This window comes from Podospora pseudopauciseta, assembly GCF_035222475.1.
Source record: "Podospora pseudopauciseta strain CBS 411.78 chromosome 7 map unlocalized CBS411.78m_7, whole genome shotgun sequence".
Taxonomy (NCBI): domain Eukaryota; kingdom Fungi; phylum Ascomycota; class Sordariomycetes; order Sordariales; family Podosporaceae; genus Podospora; species Podospora pseudopauciseta.
In genome coordinates, this window is record NW_026946667.1 from 3,374,031 (window position 1) to 3,392,063 (window position 18,033).

Genomic DNA, 18,033 nt, shown 5'->3' on the forward strand with positions numbered 1-18,033 from the left:
TTGGACCATGTCAGGTCAGACGAGAAGGAGTTGGAAGGTCAGCTTGATCGGGGGCACGTGCGCCCGCCTTGATCCCTCCATGGATGCCCCCGATACCCCGGCAGTCGCGCTTAACAACAGTTGTCAGGTCAGACTCTCCAGTGACAGACTCTCCAGTGACAGACTCTCCAGTGACAGACTCCAGTGGCAGACTCTCCAGTGACTGCCAATCCCTAATAATCATCTAGGTCATCTTTCTCCTCACGAGACAGATTGCCACGGCAGTCAAGGCAAACAGCCCAGACGCGCCAAAACGCCCCCTAGGTCCAGGTCCCGATCAAGGTCCCGACCACATTGAGCGGACATTATTAGGTTTTCGAGCCACAACCTAGGCACCTAGGTCGGTAGCAGCTTCTGCTTTTAATTGGGGGCGCCGCAACCAAGCAAGAAGCAATCAACCTAATCGGACTAGGCTTTTTCGCAAAGCTTCAATCTCATCTCAGTCACTCAACACTCATATTCGCAATCAACTTTGAACTTACCTAGTTCCATTCCGCCACCTGTCACCACCGTCAATTTCCCATCGTCGCCATCATCACCATCGACTGTCGGCACCATCGTCATACTACTCGCAGCCACAGCACCTGGTATCGTGTTTCTGCGCGCTGAGAGCTGGATCCCTATATTCTGCAAGTGAGTTTACCCGCGCTCGGGATGAACCCAACTTCGTCTCAAATGCGAAATGCAGCCTGCTAACAACGCCCTAGCTCCAAGGCTTGTCTATGTCCATGATGCCAGCGACTGACCAACAAGTTTGATGGGACTCCGTTGAAAAGCTTCACTCGGTCGCTATATTTCTGAACGATCAGTGCACCTCAAGTCCACCTCAGCAAAACAGCAACCATGTCCGCCGCTGCCCACCCTAACGGCCATGGCAACGCGCATCTTCCTCTGGCCAGCCAGGCCACTGCACTCGCTCCTGCTTACCAAAGCATGTCTGAAGAGATTTATCAAGAGGTCTGCAGGAGCATGATGGCCTCATTGGACCGTGTCCGCCAAGAGGACATGCGCAACTTCCGAGATCTCCATGCCGCCCACAAAGCCGCCCTTGAACAGGAACAGATGGACTACACCCAACAGTTCTTCCAGCTTCAGAAAGAAATGACGGCCCTCACCAAAGAAGGAGCGGCCGCCGATGCCGAAATCTCGAAGCTAGAGGAACTTCTTTTGCAAGCCCGGAATAAGAGGCAAGAGGTGGCAAGCAAGATCTCATTCACCCAAAAAAAGGTTACCGATGTCCAGTCCTTGCAACACCGCAAACACGCTGAGCTTCAGGCACTCGCCAAGAAGCACGAGCAGGATCTGAAGGATAAGGAGATGAGGTGGCAGCAGATTCACCAAGACCGGCTGACTCTACTAGAAAGCAAAAAACCTTCCTCCCTTCGACAAGCCCAAGATCAAAACTTGACAGGGCTAGACCAGGCCATGGCTGATGATGCCACGACTGCCTCATCGCCCATGCAAAGTTTGAGGGCACCACAACTCGCACCTGGGGTTTCACATCAATCCACGGGATCAGGGGGCATGTTCATGGGCGGGCCTGTTCAGCCTCCATCTCTCAAAGCGCCCACAGATAATGGTCCTCTTGAGTCACCGGGTCTCTCAGTCTCTAGAAGGATAGGCGCTCCAGTGTTAGAGGCGCCAACACTTCCAAGGAACCACGACGCCGAGGAGCAGCGTCTCGAAGGCGCTTCTCGTCCTGCGGCAAGTCAAAAAACCCCAATCCTTCAGGCACCAACAGGCTACCAGGCGCCATTTGCTCAACTTCAACATTTTCCACCGCCAAACCCGAACGCTTCTTCGGGTGCGCTCGTCTCCGTCTCCCCAACTGTTGTTCCGAGCGTTGAGACCCCCGATCAACAGACAGATCCAGCTGTGTCCGAGATGCAGAATGTAACTAGTACAGAATCACTTAATGTACAAGTACCGGAAGAGCAAGCCACACCAGTCACCGTTGCTGCCCTCAACGGAGCAACCGATATTCCGACCCCTTTGCAAACCTCCGAAGAGGGTCCCGAGGCAGACGTCTCATCCAAGGAGGGGACAGAGGGCAAAGCTGTCGATTTGGGAGCCCCCGCCCCGGCGGAGGTTTTCTCCGCACATACTGAAGGCTGGGACGTCGAAATGAGAGATGCTGCCCTCCCTCAGGCTGCCACCGAGACGACTACAGTTCTGGGCCAAGAGAATGCCGGACCTACCGTCTTGAAGTCTCCTGATCAAGTGGAGACTCGAGAGGCAGCATCTCAAAGAGCAGACGTGGAAATGTCAGGCATTCAGATCACAGCGAAGCAGTCCGAGGTGTCACCGCCTACACAGATAATGGATGCTACGACCTCCAAACTTGGTGCTGACTCGGCGAATGTCGATAATGGGTCTCCGGCTCTAGCAGATACTGCTGATTCGCCCCTTTCTGATCTTAGTTCGATCCCATCACCGCCATCCGACACATTTACACACGAAGGTAGCCCACCTAGACAGCCGCCTAGTGTGTCGGACGGCAATCTGTGCGTTTATGATGAGGACGGCAGACTGGTGGGACAAGTACGTCGTCTGACCCACACCACCTCTACCAACATCGAAAAGATAGCGGCATTTCCGCTCAAGCGCCATGTTCAAATTCGTTCTGGCCGCAAGTTTACCTCGGAGGATTTGGATAGGGTATACCACGTCAGTGATGTTAAAGGGACAAAATGGACGAGTTGTTATATCCAAGCCACTGGGAATATTCAAGGTCAACCCTGCAATACCTGCGCGAAGCACAATGGGCCGTATGAAGAGTGCATCATTTTGGATGCTGACGATAGTTTTCCAAAATGTGGCAACTGCGAGTGGAATCGGCAAGCCTGCGTGGGTGCCTCTTTGCGGCCCAAAACAGCGTCGGCCCCAGGCCCTGCTCCGGACCCAGCTGCGGCTGCGGCTTCGGCTCCGGCTGCGGCTCCGGCGGTGGCTCCGGCTTCAGCTCTAGAACCAACACCGGCAACAATATCAACTGCCATCAGCAAACCCTCCTTCGGTTCCAGTTTTACCGCTATAAACAGCCCATCAGGGGACCAGCAAGACAGCGCTTCTGCCAAAGATACAGCCGATGCCGTCCAAAAACAAGCCGCGCCTCCCGTCAAGAAGGCCGGCCGAAAATCATTGCCCACCTCACGTGTACAGTTGCCCTCTCATCCAGGTACCCCACATGCAGGCTCGCCTGAACCGGCTGAACCAAGTCGTGCGTCCCTTCCGGAGATCACCAAGGAAAACCTTTGTCTGAAAGATGACGGCGTGGTGTACACGGAGCCTCCGTTTATGGCTGGTGTGCCACTGGCCAAAATATCTCCCGATCATCCGTATTGGGAGCAAGACTGGGATTCCGATATTGCCTCTCACGTTCGAAAGGAGCTTGAAAAGTGGACCACCAAATTTCAGGAGATGGACAGTCAGGGAATCAAGGACCACCGGAAATATGAAGCTCAGCGACAGATCAATAGGGGCCAACTGACACTCAAGTTTCTAGAGGAGGGCGAACTACATCCCTACCAGCTTGTTGGAAAGGCGTGGATGGACACCAAAAAGATTATCAAGTACAACACTCTATATCGCCTGGCGAGCACTTTGATGGAGGACCTCCCCAAAATGGACCTTGGCATGACACCGGCTGAATGGATGCGTCACAGGCTTTACGAGATTTATCAGGAGCAAGGCCCCCATTTCAACTTGGCTTCGACAGTAGCTAGTTTCTACCACGACCCCAAGCACGCCCAGGTCCGGGCCAAGAATGGAATTGTCAGTGTTGGTCGCCCGCACAAGTCAGCAACCAAGCCTAAAACTCAGACTCCTGGGCAGGAGGACAACGGTTCGAAACTTACGCCGAGGGCGTTGAAGCGGAAGGAACCACACGCAACGCCCAAGGCAGCGCCAGTTCCGCCCAAACAGGAGGATGCAGAACCCGAACCTGAACCGCAGCAACTTCAGCCGCAGCAACCGGAGCCTCGCCCACGTTCATCCCCTCGAAAGCCAGCAGGACTTGATCACAAACCAAGGCCACGTTCGCGATCTGGGAACCCCCCTTCTGCTCCTATAGCCGACTCGGACGACGAGGGCATGCCTCTGATCCGGGCAGCCCATGCCACCCCGCCGCCGCCGCAGGCAAAGAAAAAGATCCGCGTTACGTCCACTGTAGATCCAAGCAACACGCCGGACCTCTACTACCACGGATTCACCGATGTAGACTCTTGCTCCGATGACCGGCTCGAGCAGATTGACTGGCGGGTGAATCAAATCAAGACGGCCGAGGTATCGACGAATCCGGGGGTGACTCAGTACTGGCACTGGGTGGACGACGCGCACCCCGGCTACTGCGAACACCAAGTGCTCAAACAGCTCCGCCCCCCCAAGTGGGCTGTGTTCAAGGAGCCGTACAACTTCCATCTCCGGACTGTGGACTGCGAGGAGATTGTCTACGGCCCAGGCAGCCACAGGGTGATCATTCGGCGCAAGGCGCATCTGCAACCCAAAAAGGGAGACATGCTCGCCGAGTTCAAGCGTGATCGGACAAAGAAGAGATTTTTGGAGTTTATGCACCAGAGGGGGGTGAGGATCGTGAGAAGTAATAAGTGAGTGCGCTGGTGTTTCTTTTATCTTTGGCGCATAACCAATACTGACAGGTGTTGGGTAGGGAATATGTCGACGGTGCGTGGGAGAACTTGAAGCCAGCTTTTGACATGCCCGGCCAGGACCGCGATTCGGACTAGCATTCTCACTGGTGGACGAGTCTCTTCATACCATGTTCCCAGCACATTTGCGCGGAAGTCTGGCTTCTCCTTTTGAAAGCCCCAGATCTGGAGGACAAGTTGTACCACAGAGCTGCTGCCTGCGAGACAAGCTGGTTAGCCAGAGGGGACCAACAAAAACGTGTTCGAGTTTACCGAGCAGAGTGAGGGGTTGTGGGGTATACAAGTTGCCTACTGGCAACATTTCCTTGGTTTGCTTTCTGTTTGCTCTTCGTAATGTTGGCCCGTTTCGTTTCTTTGCGTATATAAGTTGTAGCAAGCTTCGGGAGTCGCGAGGCACCGTTTCTTTTGTTGGAGTGGACTGTGGAAGGAAAGAGGTGCGGCTAGCAACAAAAAGTGGGAACTGCTGTAGGGAGTCTGTGGTGGTATAGGTTTCGAATACTTGTACAATACAATGGGAATGAGTGCGGAGATTCGGAGAGCAAATGTGGATCCGATGGTTTTGGAAGTTTTTATCTTTAATGAAATTGGTAGTGCTACTTTCTAGAGCGGCTTTGATGTAGTTGCTTGTGAGTCATCTGGCATCTATTGACACGACCATGATTGTTGACCTGAAGAACCCTGAAACATTGGCGGGATGGTGAGTTGGTGATGTGGTATGAATGCTTGATTAAGCCGTTTCGATTTGAAGAAGTTTTGGCAGCCTTCTCCACGGGGCTGTGTAGCCTTGCCTTGCGCCAAGGAATGCCATGCGGCAGGAAGCCCACAATCGGAACTTGCCGTCAAAATTTCCCGGAGCAGAGCCAGAGCTCATAGCGGAGTGTGGGCAGCCCAAGAACCACCGCCGGGGAGTCGCAACCGTGATAGTTGAAGCTCCCGTCCCACACCTCATTCCCAGCGCAGCAGCAGCCATTGATTCTACCTGTCGCCAGCGCCACCCTTGATATCACGCCCTCCAACAACCTGCGACGACGAGCGAGCAATAGGTTGTCGAACAACCCCGCGCCGCCAACCATTCTTCCCCACGAAAGACAGACTGAGCGACGACGACAGAGGAAAGAAGAGACAAACCATGTTGTACGAGACAATCGGCATTGTATGTCCCCCCTCGCCGAGCCCTCTTTCAGATGAAACAGAATCAGCAAACCACCCGATTTCTAACAAAAAGCTCCATCTTGTTTTTCCAGGTCCGCTCCGGGCACCTCCCCGAAGTAAAAGAGCTGGTCCTCACGGCTGGCAAGATCATCCTCCAGCAGGGGGGTGTCATCCGCGACATCCGCAACTGGGGCACCTTCTCCCTCCCCCAGGCCATCTCCCGCGGCCAACAGCGCCACACGAAGGGCCACTACTTCATCATGCGCTACGACTGCGGCATCAAGGCCAACGAGCAGGTCCGCAAGACGCTCGCCCTCGACGTGCGCGTCATCCGGTCCGCCAACGTCAAGCTCGGCAACGGCAAGCTCGAGACGCTGAGCAAGTTTGGCGAGATTCGGTGGGATAAGCTGGAGGGGGAGGTGTAAGAGATGCGGTAGCGGAAAAGAAAAAGAAAAAAAGGAAAAGAAAAAAAACGGAAAATAGAAACGGGATACCCAGGGATGAACAATGAATGTGAGGAGCTTACAAGGGAAAGGAGGCGATTTCAGAGATAAGAGTTTCTGTATGATATGTATTGTATATGGATTGGCAACGGAAATATGGAAGAAGAGGCTACCATTTCCAAGGATATGACATGACCATGCTGAAGTCTTGCAGGTGAGCATCTATGTATCACCGTTCCTAACAGAGGACGTCCGGAACTTTAAGAGCAGCAGGCAGTTGTGGCATCTCAAACCAGAGGGCGCCAGTATTCGGCTATAAAAGATGACGAGTTGACATTTTGCATACTATTTTCGCAGGACTCGGTCTTGTTGCAGAGGCATCTGCTGTAGTAGACCAGCCTCCAGAATAAGCCTTGTACTCAACAAGTAGCCCATTAAACACGCAGAACGCTTCTTTTAATTTAGTCTATTGTGGTGCTTCATGCTTTCCCCTTTACCAGCCTGCAGATATAACGCCATGACAAATGCTTCAGCCTGTGTACCCATCCCAGAAGCACCACGCCCTATGCAAATCCCTCGTATGCCCGCCCCTCTGGTTCCGCATGAGGAATACGACCCTCCATGGCAAGTCCTGGTACGAACCCTCCAAACCCAGTGACAGTATCCGAACAAGCGCCTTCTCTACTCGTCCACCTCCATGTCGTCCTTGGCCTTGGGAGCCACAATCCCCTTCTCCCGGCACCAGACCACAAAGTCGTCGATGATGCCTGGCCAAGCTTGCTCCTCGGACCAGAAACCAAGGGACTCATCCTCGAGCGTCTTGTTGACGAACACCAATGTCTGGTTCCACAAGTCCTTGCTCACAGTGCGTGTCCATTTTCCTTCTTCGGCCGCGTCGGGATTTGGTGGCGGAACGTAAAACTTCTCCTGCAGGTACTCTGACCACGACTCCAACCAGTTGACATTGGCAGTCTTCCACTCGTGCCCAATGCCGGCGTCGAAAAGCATCTCCCACATAGCGCAAGCCGTGTCCATGGCCATGGCCTTGTTAGTTTTCCCAACAACAAAGGCATACTGGTACAGCTTCTTGTAATAGGCTGGGTCATGGGAGACCTGCTTCATCCGAGATTGGACATAGCGTTTTTGGGTTGCCAGGTCGGGTTTGACGCTGGCGTCGAGAGTTTCGATGACCTCGCTCCAGCCTTCCACAAAGCCTTCCTTGGTGATTTCTCCAATGGTCGTGGCCTTGACGATTTCACACACCACAAGCAGGCTGTAATCGGCAGGGTTGGCGCCCACAGCCTCGAGGTAGCGCATGGATGAATCTGCCCCCAGGGCCGGGTCCCCGCTATCGTGGTTGTCATTCTTGTCCTCGTCTAGTTTGGATGTCAGAATTGACCTGGGGGGTTCCCTTGCCGAGCATAAACTTACCAGTCTCGAAATCATCAAAGATGGCTTCTAACTGCTTCTTTCGCGCGTCTGCCTCCTGCTGCTTCGCACTCGAAGCTCCATCATGGGCAGAAAAGTATCTAGAGCAGAAGGATTCGAGGTCAGCGGTTCTATTCAAGAGTGCATGTGCGGACTGCGCTGCATAAACAAAACGAACTTGAGTGGCGACCTGTCTTTCGACTTGGACTTTGCCCCCTTGGCCGACAGATCGGGGGCGGCCTTCTTGGTGGCAGACTTTGACTTTTTCGGTGCCTTGGGCATGATGATGTCTGGAGGCTTGATGGTGGTGTTGGGTGGGGCTTCTCTAATGGAGAGCTGTGGTGCAGGTTTTGGATTGGAATTAATAGTAGGGACCGGGAGAGAATGCAGTGATGAGTCGCCGCTGTCAGTCTCGGTCGCTCCCTCACTAGGCGGCGCCTTTGGTGGAGGTTGCCCTGGTCGTTTGTGAAAGCACGAGGCAAACAGGGTGCGGAGCACACTGCGCCCGCTGTTGCCTTCGTGCCTGCGGCTAGTGCCCATTGTGAGGAGGAATCAGGTCCTAGGAATTGGATGGGCAGGTGCAAGAACTTGTTTTTGCATTCGATGCTTGATTTGCTCAAATGCCCGGATGCTCAGATGCTCAACTGCTCAGAGCGTCTCCAAGATCAGACTGAGGTGGGTTCCACTGGAAACCTTCAATAAGCCAGAGGGCAACGCCCTCATAATGGCTTGGATGCGCCAAAATTCAAAGTAATGCCGACGGTCAAGCGTCGCAAAGGAGAAGAATGAAAAAAGAAACGAGAAGAGAAGTGTCCCCAAAAGAAAAACAGCCGGGAAAAAGGAACAGTTGCACAAATGAAAGTGGGATGGCCAGTGTTTTGTCTAGTTGCGAGAGCTTATATGAGACATGGTGTCGCAATGCCGATCTCTTCTTCCAGAACACTTCCACGGCCGGCCACCCCCCCTAAACCCAGCGTTTGGCCGTCTATCTCGTGGAGAGTGGAGGCCGGACGAGCCTCCTTATCCATCGCCAACCCGACGACATGACTATTTTCCCGTCTCCGGGATGGGAGCCGCTTCAAGCAGGGAACCCAGTGGGGGTGGGGGGGGGACCGCCATGGCAAGGGCAACCAACTTGGACAGTGCCGGCGCGGTGACAAAGTGCAAGGGGAACAGCAGGAGACTAATACGAATATGCGTAAATGGAAGTGAAACTGACCTGTTCACAGCGGCATTGAGATCGTAGTTGGCATTCTTCAGGTACTGTCGCATTCATCCAGGTGTCAGCGCGCGGGTCATGCGGGAGCAAGGATAGAGGTCCATAGTAGTTGATATCGGCCCGAAAGAAGGGGTCTTTTCGGCCATACGGTATGACGGGACGAGAAAGAGAGAGAGAGAGGGAGGGAGGGATGGAAGAGAGAGAGTTAAACCCACCAGCTGCGCATTTTCACGAGACGCATTTGTGGCCTCGACAAATTGCGATGCCAGGCGCCGCTGTGTGGTTGTGGACGGCATGGCTGCTGGCACAGAACCCAAATAATAAAGCCCAGTCCGCGGCTGTAAGACGGTGACTGACTGTCTGTCGGATGTTGCCCTGCACGCTCGACGTCCTCCAAGGTCTTGTCCAACACGAGGGCAGGACAAGAAGCAATCCGCACGGTATCGCACAGGCGGCAGTAGCCCAGGTCTCTTCGCAAACGGGAGGGGTTGGCTGGGAATGGCTGGATGGATGGATGGCGCGGCGGCGTCCGTTATCGTTACTGGGGCGGATAGAGCAGTGGGAAGTCAAAAAACAAGCCCTAGATGTCGACTGCCGAGGCGATCAAGTCGTGTCTTTTTTCGTTCGGTGCAGGCAGAAGAGGGGAAGACTGGTGGTCGGATTCGGTCGCCAAGCGAAAGGGGGGGATGTCGAAAAGGGCCTAAACGCCTGTTCGGGTCTGAGATCCGAATCGCGGGGTAGTAGACAGCGACAGAGAGGTGTATTCGCTTGTGGCGGACAGGGCAGTACGGAGGTGTCGAAGCAACAGTTGGGGAGGGGCACTGCTATATAAACCTACAGAGGTGGCTCACACGGCCAGAAAGAAATGGATGGGATGGATGGATGGATGGATGGGTGTTGAGCTTTCAAAAAGCGTCAGACCGGAATGCGGCGCCTTGGGCTGGCAAGGCTGAAAAATGGACGTCATGGCGGGGACCCCTTCAGGTTCCGTCCCGTCCCTTGAGCTCGGGGTGTGGATCTGAGGTAAGGCATCGCTAAGCAGCTATCGCTATCGCCGCCGTATGGCGGGCATCTTGGCGTCCGTCCGGGGGGGCTGTTTCTGGTAGGCCCATTCACCGCATCTCGGGCAGACCACTAGCGCAGCTGTCACGGTGCCCGGCGTGGAGCTGCCGATGCATTTTACTGTGACATTTACGGCCTTGGTAGCATAGTCTCGGCCGATATATTTCATCTTTTTTGCCGTGAGCATTATTAAGAACGAAACATCTACCTGGTTCTGGTCAATCTCGTCTGTTTCAGTGCAAGTGTGAGAATGATTTGATAAGTAAAGGGGTATCGCAACACTGGGCGGCGTCCCTGCCAAACAACAAAAAAAACCAAAAAAAGCAAAACAGAGGTATTCATATATACAGCCTTCCGTTCATCCCAAGTCGACATAAAATGAACTCCGCCCATGAATGATGTGAACAGCGCCAGAAACGACGAAAGCAAAACCGCCGCTTCAGCCAACACTGCACCTAGTCTATACTTTCATGCCCAATCCTCGCTGGCTTTCATGATCTCAGTCTCAAGTGTTGATCCTGCTGCCCGTCACAGAACTCCTCCAATCGTTGTAGCTTGGCGTGTTGTGCCTGCGTCTTCCGTACCCTTATCACGGTTGGCCTGGGACAGCCAAGTAAATCCAATCGAGCCAATCGTGTTGTGGCCGCTTTCCCTCCGAGCATCGCTGTCCGATACAACATTCAGATCTGGTGGTATCTGAAGCGTCTTCGGACTCACTAGCCTCTCGCCGCGCCTTTCACCACGCATCGTCCGAATCCGCTGGAGCGAGCGCATGTCTCGGCAAGCCCTCTAATCGCCGAGTGGCATGCCCTCAAGTTCATCAATAAGCCGGCGCCAGTTGTCTGCCAGCATCTCCGAGTACTTGACGCGCTCTTGAGCCCAATCTTGGTTCCACCGCGAGACGTTGTACTGGGTTTGCTGGAAAAAGAGCAACTCGTCGCGGATGCATTCCTTCACAAAAACGGACCGATTGTGCTGGTTGACGATCGACTCCTTGTCCTAGAGTGGCCCTTTGGTTAGTTCCCAAGTTCTGGGTCTTCCACTGCAAGCGAACCTCGAACGAACCTTGATGATGGCTTCCACCACCTTTTCCATCTCGCCCGGCTTGACCATCCCTTCTGGCTTGGTGCGCAGCGCAGCAAGCCGTGTCTCGTTTGTGGCAATGCGGCGCTCCAGCTGAGGGATATTGTCCTTGTCGAGTCTTTCCCTACGATCAAAAAGATCTCGCAAACTGACCAGCGCGTCTCTCTGGCGCTTGAGGTCCTCCAACACACCTTCGTCCCATGCACGAGCTTCGTCCTCCAGCAAACCCTGGGCCGTGCGCAGATGACGACTCATTGCTTGGAGGCCGTCATTCAGCAGGGGAATTTCGTTGGTGTCGGTGGCATATGTGTCGGCACTGGCCTCGGTCAAGGACGTGAGGGTCAGCGCAACCCGGGCATGGTCAGCGGCGACGCCCTCGGAGCGCTTGACAAGCCGGTCCATGATGTTGCAAACTGTAATGTATAATTCAGCGCTCCGCTTTACGCCAGCACGAGTGCGACTAAAGAGTTCCTCCAGCGTCTGTGGGAGAGAATCTTCGAGCCCTGAAGGCAAAGCGCGGCCGGCAAACTCATCCTGTATGGAGATCGTAGCTTGCTTCCGCCAAACCGACAGTTCCTGGTGCTCCTTGAGTCAGCTTCGACATCAGTCACAAAGAAAGCCGGGATGCTCCTCACGGTGGGGACGGTTAAGAACATGATGACCATCTGCTCCTGGCTCAGGACTGAATGCCGAACAAGCGCGTTGAGGAACCTAGCCAGACCGCGGCGTCTCTTCTCAATAAAGGCCCCGTCGTTGGACAGATGGTTTCCGTTGACTACATCCTATTAGCATCCTTCGCTGTCGCAATCACAAAATGATCACGGTGTTCGCACCTGCAACCCGCTTCGGAGGTAAAAGCGGCAGCACTCGGAAGGGATATCGCTTGTGCAGACAGTCCAACAGCCACACAAAATCGCTATACCGTCGAATCACCTTGCTGGTTCGTCTTGTGCTGGATACCTCGTAGTTGTGGTGTTGAAACAGAAACATGCCTTCCTTCTCGGGCATCAAGGTAACCAGTATGTTTTCTTCCACAGCTGAGCCTGCTCGCCCGCCTCCAATGGTCCTGCTAGGAGTCGGGCCCACGGGCTGAACAATCGCAGGCTCACGCGCCCCTTCGTTGACGGCAAAGGGAACAGTGGGAATGGCGCCCTGACTGTTGAAACCACCGGCCGATGACGGGTTCCCATCAAAAAATCCCCAGGTGCCTGCCGACTCTCCTACTGGTCCCGAAGCGGACGGAGGTACACTGGTGGTGAAGGTAGACGTTGTGCGGCCCGGCATCGTAGCCTGTGGGCTCGTGCTGAACAAGCCGCTCCCGTTCTCAACGGGTGCCGTACCGGGGACATCGCTGCCGTTGGATCGCGGGGGTTCGGGGCCGTGGTTATGGTTCTTGTGCACGTCGGGCGTGTTCCACGGATCTTCTGGGTAGTCCATGGACGCCTTCCTAATGGTGCGATGTTGGCGGGGCGAAGGAAGCGGCTTGTGGGCCAACGCAGGAGGAGGTGGTGACACTGGTCGCTGAGGCGGTTTGGCACCCAGTTCGGCAAGATGGGGCAGGGCTGGTGTGGTGTCGACGAGGCCGTGGAGCTTGGGCTGGGGTAGACCTGGGGAGTTGACGCAACAAGGTTAGCTTGGATAAGCGCAAGGATGCAGCGGGAGTGAAATCAATCGAGGTGGTTGACAGCTCGTGGGATGCTGGCGATAAGATAAGGTGATGCAACAGGCGAAGAGACACTGTAGTGGAAAGCCGAAAGACAACAATGATGCGGAGAGGCGGGGCAACCCATCACTCACTTCGGCGGCGCTCATCCACACCATCCAGGCTAACCGTCTCGCCTTCCTGGGCCAGACCAATCAAGGCCAGCAGAACATTGAACTCGCCCCGTTCCAGCGAGATGCCCTCGCTGCCGCCGCCGGGAGGAACCACAATCCCCATTATGCGTGCCTGGGCATCTGCACCTAGCTTAGCAGCCGCTAATGTTCTCGCGACGCCACCAGACGTGATGCGGCCTCCGCTGCCATCCTCGCGGGACACAGCGTCGAACACCTCGACGTAGCTGTCGGGCACATCCGACGAAGCCAGCAGGTTGCGGATCAGATCGGCACGAGTGTAGTGCTTGCGGGGCGTCGGCAGGTCCCACGGCGACGAGTCCGACCCAGCATCATCGTCTGCGAAGAGAGCCGTTGATGTTGATTTAGTCATGGGCGACTCGTCCTCAAAGAGCGATGATTTGCTGTTTGCGACATGGCTGGGCCCGGTGCCTGACGAGGCAGCTTCTGGCAGAGAGCTTCCAAAAAGAGACATGGCAACAAGGACAATGGGGTAGATAGGTAGGTATCAGATTGAAAAGCAGGTTGAAGAGAAGGCAAGACTATGTGCGATGTGATTGATGGCCAGAGACCAATGATGATTCCTGAAAGCAGCTGTCGCGATTCGCTACAGATATCATAAATGCATTGAATAGAAAGATCCTTGGAGCGCCAGCGATGTTGCAACGATGCTAAATGGGGTGTTTTGTTTCTTCACGATGGCGAGGGATGTTGGAGATGTTGGAGGACTCGATGTTTCCTGGACGGGGGCGCTGGCGGCTGGACCGACTGTGACGAAACCAGTTCCTGCTGCTGCTGCTGCTGCTGCTGCTGCTGCACACGGAGCGTGGCCGGACAGGGGTAGCTTGTGATTGACTTGTGCTTGGCCTTGGGAGAAACTGTTGCAGACTACGCCACAAACTGGCGCATCAGCCACATGGAACAGCCCAGCATGGAAATCAACATTAAAGGCACTTCGTAAAATAAATGCTTCACAACACGGGCATCATACAGTACATTTTTGTCATTATAAAATACACAGCCCCAATAGGCCCTGGTTTGGGTTCTAAAAGAGCCTCTCCTCGCTCGCGTCGGCCGACTTCTTCGACTTCTTGCCCACAAGAGCCTTCTCCCCAGGCACCTTGAAGTACAAACTGGGCGACTCGCCGGTCTTCAACGTGTGGCTCAGGTACCCTCTGTGTGCAGGATCCCGGTAGTACTCGATATCCCATCTGCTCGTCGGGTCTGGCAACCGGTAAAAGTGCTTTCTGCTCGTCCTCGCCTGCTGCAACACACTTTCGACATGCTCAGGTCCGACCGGAAGGGGCTTGTCGGTGTGGACGCTCTTTCCGGAAACCAGGTTCTTGATGGCCGCCTTTGTGTAGTATCTCGTCGTGATCTTGCCGCCAGCGGCCTCGACAGCCAGGATGGCAGAGGCCGATGCTCGGGAGACGACAATGTCGATCGGTGTCCTGATCTCGTTCTTTCCACGGGCGAGAAGCTTGATCCCATCCTTGATTCCAACCAGTCCAGACCTCACAAGTTCGCGGGGGGTGATCGTCTTGGTGGTATCCAGGCGGCCAGCGTCGATCCAGCATTGCAGTCGGTCGAGGTTAAGTTCGGCCATTACCGGCGCGCGGCTGAAGCATGTTATGTTAGCCCAGTGCCTCCAGATGTTGCAGAGATACCTACTGGTTGACAAAGCCCTTCTGACCATGCTTGAAGATGAGGGGAGTCTGACCACCCTGAAACCACGGGTTGACCTTGTTGCGGGCCTTTGTACCCTTCATACCACGACCGGCCGTCTTGCCATAGCCGGACGAGGCACCACGACCTCTGCGGATGCGCTTGTGGTAGGCACCCTTGTTGTCAGAGAGGCTGGCGAGAATCGAGGCGCTCCTGGTCTGCACAGACAGCGCGGCGAAGAGGGAGACGAGAGATGGCTGCTTTGGCGGCACCTCGAGGGTCCTTCTGCAGCATTGCGCCGCCTGCGCAAACGGTAATCTGGGGGGCATCGCGGCGGTGGGCTGTCGTGATCGCTCTGCGCTCTCTCAAAAATTGGTTGGCGGTTTCCAATTCGAAATATCCCGGCATCCAAGCCCCTCCACGCCATTGGCTGCAGCCACCCCACCTTCCACCGCTGGCAGCTTGAAAGCCTGGCAGCAGCTGGCAAGTACTTTACCAACAGCTGTGTTGGGGTGACTTCGAAGGTATCGACTTCACACTCCTTTGAGAACACTTTGTAATTCTTCAATAGACACATTCAGACAGGGAGGCCTGTTTGCAGCTGAGTGTCGATATCATTACTTTCTATCTCTTTACACTTCCCGGCCCCTTCCCCAACTTGAACTTGTCTTCCACCGCCTTGCTATACGGCAAGGTTGTATTTCCAATCCTTCCATCTCGCCCCGTGCTGCTTCCTCTCACGCACTTTCCATCCCCCCAAGCAACTTCCCTCGCAGCTCTCCAAATGGCAGTGATGTTTCTCGTCATCTCCCACGTAAAAAATAGCCTGCAATGCGCCGCCTGATACCTCATCTGCAGCGGCACCTCCTTGTCCCCAATAACCTCCCCCTTCGCGAGATCATACGGGAACATGTTCCCCAGATTGTATCCCACGTTCGCCCCGCCAATGTCTCTCGCCGCAGTCGGGAGACCGACCGGAATCCGGAGAGGCGGCTTTCCGTTGACCGGAAGCTTGACTCCAGGAGGCAGAGGGGTGGAGGCGTTTCTCGGGTCGGGACTGACGAAGCCTTGGAAGCTGTACACCGGTCCGCCTTTGACTTGACCGATGGCCTGCATGGGCTGGTTCAGAGGACGGCCGCCGAGGGCGATGGTTTTAACGCCGTGGATGTGTGCGAGAATCGAGGTGAAGATGGCGCAGGCAGATGCGCACTCGCCGTCTGTGACGATGACCATGTCCTCGGGACGGAAGGGCGGCGCAGGGGAGACGGGTGGGAAGGGAAAGGACTCAAACGCGTTGATGGTAACGTTGATAAGAGAGTGGTTGGTGAAGCTGTTACCTTTTGAGTCGACAACCGGGCCGAAGAACTCTTGGAAGGAGGACCATCGAGTGCCATTGGGCGTCAGGTATAGGCTCAAGAGGCTGCGGAGAGGTGCGGTGAGTGCAGTATTATTGGACTGAAGCTTTTCGAGCTCGGTCCCTATCCACTGGAGTTGAGGGTGGGCTCGAACTTGATGCAAGAGGGGCCAGTTGTATGGCGCGGCTGGGTTGGAGACAGGAAAGAGATGAAGGTAGACGATGGTAATGTAGTCGGTGAGCCCACCGCCATTTCCCTGCAGGTCCAGAATGAGCTTTGTACGATTCGAAGCTCTGGCTGCCGCGATAAAGTCTTTGGTAGCGTTGTTGACCCTTGCAGGGAAGGAGAGCAAGGCCAAAGGGTCGTAAGGGCTCTGCGTTTCCGCAAAGCTGTTGAGGGCAAGCACTGCAGTATCCTCAAAACCAACTTCTGGCAGCAAGAATGTCCGCAACGACTCGCTTGGTGTTGTGCTGAAGGGGGTCGGAAACCCATTACGGGGAGCTGTCCAATTCTTGTCCGCCCAGTCGTAGGCTATCTGCGCCCAAGTGCTGGGAGTCGTCCCATTCCCCTGGCCGTAGGCGTTGTATAAACTTGTTCCAGAATCGATTTCGGAGAAATTTGCGCGCACATGAGCTGTGTTGTCAAAGCGAAGAACGGTGCCATTCTGGAGCTTTACATTTGTGGCATCTTCAAGACCGAGAATGTAGATATCATTGTTCCCTATGTGGTTCAAATTGGCGTCTTTGGAAACACTTGGGAACAAAGTGTTGAACCGAGCATCCGGATCGTGGCTGCCACTGCTTTGGATGGATGATATGAGGAAGAAGTCGATAGCGGGGACGCCGTTGATAGATACGACTGGAGAAGGAGTATACCCATCACCGGTGTGCTTGATGTCGTCTCCAGACAAGGAATACTGTTAGCAATTGTCTGTTTATCAAAACTCGGGATATAAAATAGAAATTCATTACCACGGAGATATATGCTTGGTAGTTCGAGACCATCCTGAGATATCGAAACGAACTGGGCAGATCTCTCAAACGTAAACAACTCCAACAGCAATGACCTGGCGTTAAAGTGGCCATCCCTAACACGGGTGCTAAGGAGAGTATGCATATCCGCTAAAAAGTCGAACATGTTAGAATATATTTGCTTTTTGCCTTGAAGATTTGCCGAGATGTCCTTGAGTCCTTGAGTCAAGTCAACAGCCTCGGATAGATAGCCCTACAACATAATTTTCAGCATAAATTACTTCCAGTAGCCTCCCAGAAGTTACTAGGATTCCCTAATGTTGGGCACAACGTCGAAATGCATTTTTGTTTCTCACCTTGGGGGGATTACGCAAGTAGTCCACTGTGCTTTGCCATTCGACGAGAGGAGCAAGATAGTCAACATGACTCTTTGCCACATCTGCATAAAGAGGGATGGATTTAAGGCATGCAAAGGCAAGAGATGGCCGTATAGGAGAAGGCGGGACGGGTGGTTGAAGCAGTCGGAAAACCCCGTCTAGGTTTTTAGGAACTAAGGCCAAGTACCCAGTGTCAATGATACATTCAGCTGTATTGAGACAAGGTGGAAAATGTGGCACTGACCGATATCATTGTCTATCATCCACTTTGCGACATTTTCCTGGATCTCTTTGCATGGCTCCTTTACACCTGTCCATCCGCGAGAGACTTGCGCGTTGTGGACATCGAGGGGGTGGGCGGAGGCTCGAAACGGAAAGACAACCAGTGAGGCAACCGATGCCACTCCAAGACAAGTGAACTTCATGGCGCAAAGTCAACAAGGGTAAGTAACAGCCGGATATGTTTCAAGAGTTGCTGGCAGATATGCTTGGGGCTCTTTTATGTTGATTCTCATTGTTACGCAAACCTCTACTCAGCCAACTGCGGTCATGCGATCTACAGAGAACCACATATCACGAGGATGGGTCGACAACAAGCGAAATCCTTCGACACGTCATGGCGTGTTGTTGGTAGTTAATTCTTACAGCACAGCCACATGCTTACCGGTTATATTCACCTAGGCGTTCTTGACTTCGGACTGGATTGCCGAGTACCACCTTGGCGGCAGGAGTCTTTGTTTCTCAC

The 18,033-nt window shown here is 54.3% G+C and overlaps 8 protein-coding genes across 8 annotated transcripts; 2 read left to right on the top strand and 6 right to left on the bottom strand.

Moving 5' to 3' along the window:
* The first annotated feature begins 181 nt into the window (after positions 1 to 181).
* Positions 182 to 5,369, top strand: QC763_700400 (uncharacterized protein). Its single transcript, XM_062915045.1, has 3 exons — positions 182 to 672; positions 747 to 4,640; positions 4,703 to 5,369. Exons 2-3 carry the CDS (start codon positions 883 to 885, stop codon positions 4,776 to 4,778), a joined length of 3,834 nt encoding a protein of 1,277 aa, XP_062762321.1. The 5' UTR covers positions 182 to 672; positions 747 to 882; the 3' UTR covers positions 4,779 to 5,369.
* Positions 5,370 to 5,535: 166 nt separating this feature from the next.
* Positions 5,536 to 6,465, top strand: QC763_700390 (uncharacterized protein). Its single transcript, XM_062915044.1, has 2 exons — positions 5,536 to 5,853; positions 5,945 to 6,465. The coding sequence occupies exons 1-2, from the start codon at positions 5,830 to 5,832 to the stop codon at positions 6,275 to 6,277; spliced, it is 357 nt and encodes a 118-aa protein (XP_062762322.1). The 5' UTR covers positions 5,536 to 5,829; the 3' UTR covers positions 6,278 to 6,465.
* A 61-nt stretch (positions 6,466 to 6,526) lies between these two features.
* On the bottom strand, positions 6,527 to 8,263 carry DCN1 (Scaffold-type E3 ligase; the record flags this gene model as incomplete). Its single annotated transcript, XM_062915043.1, has 3 exons — positions 6,527 to 7,671; positions 7,727 to 7,854; positions 7,902 to 8,263. The coding sequence occupies 3 exons, from the start codon at positions 8,261 to 8,263 to the stop codon at positions 6,977 to 6,979; spliced, it is 1,185 nt and encodes a 394-aa protein (XP_062762323.1). The 3' UTR covers positions 6,527 to 6,976.
* Positions 8,264 to 8,619: 356 nt separating this feature from the next.
* QC763_700370 (uncharacterized protein) lies at positions 8,620 to 8,751 on the bottom strand (the record flags this gene model as incomplete). Its single annotated transcript, XM_062915042.1, has 1 exon — positions 8,620 to 8,751. The coding sequence occupies one exon, from the start codon at positions 8,749 to 8,751 to the stop codon at positions 8,620 to 8,622; it is 132 nt and encodes a 43-aa protein (XP_062762324.1).
* A 19-nt stretch (positions 8,752 to 8,770) lies between these two features.
* On the bottom strand, positions 8,771 to 9,957 carry QC763_0112580 (uncharacterized protein; the record flags this gene model as incomplete). Its single annotated transcript, XM_062906501.1, has 2 exons — positions 9,158 to 9,957; positions 8,771 to 8,986 (listed from the first exon to the last, which is right to left on the bottom strand). Exons 1-2 carry the CDS (start codon positions 9,236 to 9,238, stop codon positions 8,771 to 8,773), a joined length of 297 nt encoding a protein of 98 aa, XP_062762325.1. The 5' UTR covers positions 9,239 to 9,957.
* Positions 9,958 to 10,177: 220 nt separating this feature from the next.
* Positions 10,178 to 13,395, bottom strand: MVP1 (Sorting nexin mvp1; the record flags this gene model as incomplete). The annotated part of the gene is made up of 5 exons (XM_062915041.1): positions 10,178 to 11,003; positions 11,070 to 11,663; positions 11,723 to 11,862; positions 11,921 to 12,694; positions 12,885 to 13,395. 5 exons carry the CDS (start codon positions 13,393 to 13,395, stop codon positions 10,794 to 10,796), a joined length of 2,229 nt encoding a protein of 742 aa, XP_062762326.1. The 3' UTR covers positions 10,178 to 10,793.
* A 570-nt stretch (positions 13,396 to 13,965) lies between these two features.
* MRPL10 (YmL10) lies at positions 13,966 to 14,986 on the bottom strand (the record flags this gene model as incomplete). Its single annotated transcript, XM_062915040.1, has 2 exons — positions 14,592 to 14,986; positions 13,966 to 14,539 (listed from the first exon to the last, which is right to left on the bottom strand). The coding sequence occupies exons 1-2, from the start codon at positions 14,912 to 14,914 to the stop codon at positions 13,966 to 13,968; spliced, it is 897 nt and encodes a 298-aa protein (XP_062762327.1). The 5' UTR covers positions 14,915 to 14,986.
* A 141-nt stretch (positions 14,987 to 15,127) lies between these two features.
* On the bottom strand, positions 15,128 to 17,720 carry QC763_700340 (uncharacterized protein). The gene is made up of 4 exons (XM_062915039.1): positions 17,533 to 17,720; positions 17,268 to 17,461; positions 16,912 to 17,164; positions 15,128 to 16,840 (listed from the first exon to the last, which is right to left on the bottom strand). The coding sequence occupies exons 1-4, from the start codon at positions 17,711 to 17,713 to the stop codon at positions 15,210 to 15,212; spliced, it is 2,259 nt and encodes a 752-aa protein (XP_062762328.1). The 5' UTR covers positions 17,714 to 17,720; the 3' UTR covers positions 15,128 to 15,209.
* Positions 17,721 to 18,033: the final 313 nt, after the last annotated feature.

Coding starts and splice junctions, on each gene's coding strand:
- QC763_700400 (XM_062915045.1), top strand. CDS start 883: ATGTCCGCCGCTGCCCACCCTAACGGCCATGGCAACGCGCATCTTCCT. Junction 4,641..4,702: donor AGGATCGTGAGAAGTAATAA/GTGAGTGCGCTG, acceptor GGTGTTGGGTAG/GGAATATGTCGACGGTGCGT.
- QC763_700340 (XM_062915039.1), bottom strand. CDS start 17,713: ATGAAGTTCACTTGTCTTGGAGTGGCATCGGTTGCCTCACTGGTTGTC. Junction 17,462..17,532: donor GATGATAGACAATGATATCG/GTCAGTGCCACA, acceptor ACTTGGCCTTAG/TTCCTAAAAACCTAGACGGG. Junction 17,165..17,267: donor ACTTGCGTAATCCCCCCAAG/GTGAGAAACAAA, acceptor ATTATGTTGTAG/GGCTATCTATCCGAGGCTGT.
- QC763_700390 (XM_062915044.1), top strand. CDS start 5,830: ATGTTGTACGAGACAATCGGCATT. Junction 5,854..5,944: donor TGTACGAGACAATCGGCATT/GTATGTCCCCCC, acceptor TTGTTTTTCCAG/GTCCGCTCCGGGCACCTCCC.